General features: G+C 42.1%; 1 protein-coding gene across 5 annotated transcripts in view; it reads left to right on the top strand.

Annotated features, from left to right (window-relative positions):
- The first annotated feature begins 1037 nt into the window (after positions 1 to 1037).
- Positions 1038 to 5146, top strand: part of LOC143291772 (uncharacterized) — a 17872-nt gene continuing 13763 nt past the window's right edge. The window contains exons 1-2 of one of the 5 annotated variants that reach the window (XM_076601915.1): positions 1038 to 1163; positions 5006 to 5146. The exon at positions 5006 to 5146 is cut by the window's right edge and continues 27 nt beyond it. In XM_076601915.1, coding sequence (XP_076458030.1) covers positions 5095 to 5146 — 52 coding nt within the window. In that variant the 5' untranslated portion in view covers positions 1038 to 1163; positions 5006 to 5094. The other 4 variants (XM_076601916.1, XM_076601918.1, XM_076601919.1 and 1 more) reach the window with 4 other exon arrangements.

Genomic DNA, 5146 nt, shown 5'->3' on the forward strand with positions numbered 1-5146 from the left:
ACAATACAATACAATAGTGATAAGAAACTCTAGGGAGAGCTGGACAGTACAAGGTCTTCAGAGAAGAAGCCCCCCTCAGTCAAGTGTTTCCTTACACTCTAAGGGGGCCGGGCCGTATCCAGGTCATGACTCCTGGATGCCCTTGTATTGCCGCCTGTTGTGTTCTACACTGATTTTTTTTTTTTTTTTTTTTTTTAATGAAGCATAATTATCTTCATTCTTCGTAAATATTTTTTGAGTGATTGCATTGTACACGTGTTTAGCGGAGAGAGACAGAGATACAGAGTCAGAGACAGACACAGAGAGGAAGGGAGAGAGCTTCTTCAGTGAAAAGACGTTAAATTAAAGAAAGGGGAGAGAGACAGACAGACAGACAAAGACAGAGAAGAAGAAGAGAGAGGGGAGAGAGAGGCAGACAGACAGACAGACAGACGGATGGAAGGACAGACAGAGCTATCATCGTCGCACAGCTGTCAACAGAACAAGGAAGGACACAGTCATAAGGAGCAACCTACCCCCTCCCTCCCTCCCGACTCCCCCCACCACCTCACCCACACCACACCCTCTATCCCGAACCCGGCTGTTGTGTTGGTCTGTGTGCATGTCTGTGTGCATGTCTGTCTGTTTGTCGGACGGATGGATGGATGGATGGATGTGTGTGTGTGTGTGTGTGTGTGTGTGTGTGTGTGTGTGTGTGTGTGTGTGTGTGTGTGCGCGCGCATGTATGTATGTATGTCTATATGTATGTATGCGCGTTCGTGCGTGCGTGCGTACGTGTATGGGTGCTAGTCTTCCGGATGAGACGATAATTCCGTACACGTGCACTTGGCGCAAGTGAAATAACCCACAGCGACTAAAGCGTCGTCGCTGGTTAAAAAAAAAAAAACCCAAAAAAACTCTGGTTGAAAAACCCCTCCTTACATACTCACTGTCGAAGGCGGAAACACATCTGAGACAGGGAAAGAACACTGAACAATGGGTGGCTATGTAACCATCCGCTTTCGTTATTTCCGTCTTTTCTTCCCAAAATGTTCGAGCTGAAAGCCAGCGAATGGCTTAGAGTAAATCGGCACACATTCAGCGACCCACAGTCTGTTTGGAACAGTCGCTGAGGACGGTTTGTGTCACCATTTGTCTGTCTGGACCGCTGGGCCACAAGGAAGGTGGGAGTGCCAAGTTCGAGTCTGTTGTGTTATTGTTTTGTGTGTTGTTTGTTTGTTGCTGTGTTTTTTTGTGTGTTTTATTTTATTTTATTAAAAAAAAAAAAAGCCACTTCTCCCACGATCGTCTGACTGTGTACTGGAAGTGCTGGTAAATATTTTGTGTGACAGTGTTCGTATAGATTCTGTCTGTCTGTCTGTCTCTCTCACCCCCCCCCCCCCTCTCTCTCTCTCTCTCTCTCTCTCTCTCTCTCTCTCTGTCGTTTCAAACTAGAGGATAAGTATAAGTTTAACTGTAATTCATTCAGTATTTTTACAAAGCTTTTCGACTCGCAAGTATTTCAGTATGGTGCCGAAATATGAGCGTTTGAAAATGGCAGTGATGTTGAAAAAATCATCTTTTGGCTATGAAACGTTTTTAGAATGTTGATAATCGAACACCTAATGACTTTGTCAATGGAGAAATCGGAAGATATCCAATTTATATTTGAATTCGTATGTAAAGTGTGTGAGTTATTGGCTAGAACTGACAAGGACAAGGATGGGCAATAAAAGATTACTTTGCAAAGCATATTAAATATTGTTACACTTAGATGATAATGGTAAAAAGACGTGATGACTAGCATAAGTAAATGTTTGAAAACGTACGGCTTTTCATATGTGTGGGATAATCAGGGCGTGGATTTCTTAACTGGTTCAAGCAAAGAATTATAGGTTATAGGTGGCAGGATTTGCACGATCATATCCAGAGGTGAATGTTGACAAAGAATACCACAATTCTTACGACGGAAGCTAAAGGTTGGGTCATTCAGACACCCACTGGACATCCGAGGGGTCTGTGTAGAGGAGAAGAGGGGACTGGCCGTACTGAGTGAGTTAATAAGCTGACATTTGTACCAAAAGGCTCAATAGTTGTATTACGACATTGTGATTGACAACGGAATCCATCCATATTGCTGTTCCTCCTGTCCTCCTTCTCCTCCTCATCATTGTCGTTGTCGTCGTCGTCGTCGTCGTTGTTGTTGTTGTTAGGGCATGATGAAGAGAAACTTATAGCTTATCTTTTTGCCCTGAATAAAACATTCGAGTTCGAAAACTCTTAACTTTCAGCTATGGGAGTGTGATCTTGAGAATGGGGTTTGATAAACGCTGTGGAAATGTGATTCAGAGAAACTGGCCTGGCTGAGCTTGTGAAGGCGTGGTGGTTCAGATATATATATATATATATATATATATATATATATATAGAGAGAGAGAGAGAGAGAGAGAGAGAGAGAGAGATAAAGAGATAAAGAGAGGGGGAGAGAGAGAGAGGGAGAGAGAGAAAGAGAGAGAGAGATAGAGAGGGAGAGAGAGATAAAGATTCAAGATTCAAGATTCAAAAACTTAATTACTCAAGGATAAAGATTTTAGGCATCGCCCAGTCTTCCAATCTGTCCTTGTGACAACAATAACACTAAGAACATTAACGATAACGACACAACAATAATAATTTTGTTAACACTGCTACATCTACTGCTACTACAACGAAGAATGATCACCAACATCATCATAAAGAGAGGGAGAGAAAGATAAAGATATATATATATATATATATATATATATATATAAACAGAGGGAGAGAGAGAGAGATAAAGAGATGGAGAGAGAGATGAAGAAAGGGAGAGAGAGAGATAAAGAGAGGGAGAGAGAGAGAGATAAAGAGAGGGAGAGAGAGAGAGATAAAGAGATGGAGAGAGAGATAAAGAGAGGGAGAGAGAGAGAGATAAAGAGAGGGAGAGAGAGAGAAAGAGACAAAGAGAGGGAGATAGAGAGATAAAGAGAGAGATATATATATAAAGAGATGGAGAGAGAGATAAAGAGAGGGAGAGAGAGAGAGAGAGATAAAGAGAGGGAGGGAGGGAGAGAGAGAGAGAGAGAGAGAGAGAGGGGGGGGGGAGATAGAGAGAGTGTGGTTTGGTGAAAGTGTGATTCAGAGAGACTGGTTTGGCTGAGTGTGTGAAAGTGTGTTTCAGAGAGAGAAAGAGAGAGAGAGAGAGAGAGAGAGAGAGAGAGAGAGGGAGGTGGGGGAGACAGAGAGAGTGTGGTTTGGTGAAAGTGTGATTCAGAGAGACTGGTTTGGCTGAGTGTGTGAAAGTGTGTTTCAGAGAGAGAAAGAGAGAGAGAGAGAGAGAGAGAGAGAGAGAGAGAGAGAGAGGGAGGTGGGGGAGACAGAGAGAGTGTGGTTTGGTGAAAGTGTGATTCAGAGAGACTGGTTTGGCTGAGTGTGTGAAAGTGTGTTTCAGAGAGAGAGAGATAAAGAGAGGGAGAGAGAGAGAGAGAGAGAGAGAGAGAGAGAGAGAGAGAGAGAGAGGTTTGGTGAAAGTATGCCTCAGAGAGTGTTAACAAAGACAGTGTTGGTAAAAGAAAGGAACCAGTTATAGATGGAAGGAAGACAGATAACAGTTGTCCACCCTTGACAGTAAACGATGATCACATGGAAGTTTGGCCGTGTTTTGAATATTTGGCTACAATAATTGACATCAAACTTTCTTTTAACGAGCACAGTAGACATGCCCATCAATGTGTATACCTGTTGAGCTTTTGATGTCAGTCCAGATATACTTCAGAACATATGCAGAAGTCTTATCGAAAGAATTTTAATTTTAACGTTGATTTCTTGGTGGAAGTTTCAGTCTAGAACGGCGAGCTCGAACTGTGAACATGGATGGCAAAATTACCGGAACAAAACAACTGTCCTTAGATGATCTGTACCACCAGGCAGGGAGGCGGAAGGCTGTTCAGATTACAAATGACTGTTCCCACCCCCTGTACCCCTGTTTTGAAATGCTCCCCTCTGGTCGGCGGTATAAAATGCCGCTTGCAGAGAAAAACATATTGAGAAAAAAAACCACAACCTTCGTTCCTACAGCGGTATCTGTTTTAAACGTCTCTTTGCAGTGACTAAATTCGACTATCGTACACTGTGACTTATATTTTAATATCTTGTTATTGGGCAGAGGGTGAAGAATGGTGTGTGTGTGTATGTGTGTGTGCGCGTGAGTGCGCATGTGTGTGTGTGGTGGGGAAAGATACAGAGCGTTGGAAAAATAAAACATTAAAAGGGGAGACATAGGCATCATATAGAAGGAAACACTAATATCAAACAATTGTAACAAATATAACAATGTCGAATTGGACTATGCAGCAAACCTTCTGCAATAGCAGATAACATCTTGAAATTGTCAAAAATACATTCACAAGAATTTTCCGTGTGTGTGTGTGTGTGTGTGTGTGTGTGTGTGTGTGTGTGTGTGTGTGTGTGTGTGTTTGATGTTTATCGTAAAGCGCTTTGAGCTCTCTTTAAGGGAGGAAAGCGCTCAACAAATGTCCATTATTATTATTATTATTATTAGCAGTAGTAATAGTTGTAGTATGATTGTCATTATCATTGTTATTGTTATCATTATAATCATTATTATTAATAGTAGTTGTTGTAGTCGTATCAATATGGTGATGAAGATGATGATAATGATGACTACTACTACTACTCCTATCATTATCATCATCGTCGTCGTTCTCCTTCTCGTCAGCAGTCTTCTTCTTCTTATCATCATCATCATTATCTTCGTCCTTCTCCTCCTCCTTATTATTATTATTATTAGCATTATTATCATTATCAGCATTATTATCATTGTTATTATCGTTATTGTCGTCGTCGTCATCATCATCATCATCACTATCATCATTTTCATAATTATTATAATTCTTGTCATTATTATTATCATCACCATTATTGCTGTCATCATGGCTATAGTCATCATCGTCATGATCGTGGAAGGAGTGACTGTGAGCAGTGTGCCCAGGGTGTAGCGAAGAGGACCGAGGTGTTGCACGGGCAGTCAGCGTGTTGCACGTGCCTGCTGCCGTCAGCTGATGCAGGGTCTTCTGCGTCATGGGGGCCACCTCTCTGCTCTGCTGTCTGGCTCTGATGGCAGCCTGCGTCT

The sequence above is a fragment of the Babylonia areolata genome, chromosome 17, assembly GCF_041734735.1.
Source record: "Babylonia areolata isolate BAREFJ2019XMU chromosome 17, ASM4173473v1, whole genome shotgun sequence".
Classification (NCBI taxonomy): Eukaryota; Metazoa; Mollusca; class Gastropoda; order Neogastropoda; family Buccinidae; genus Babylonia; species Babylonia areolata.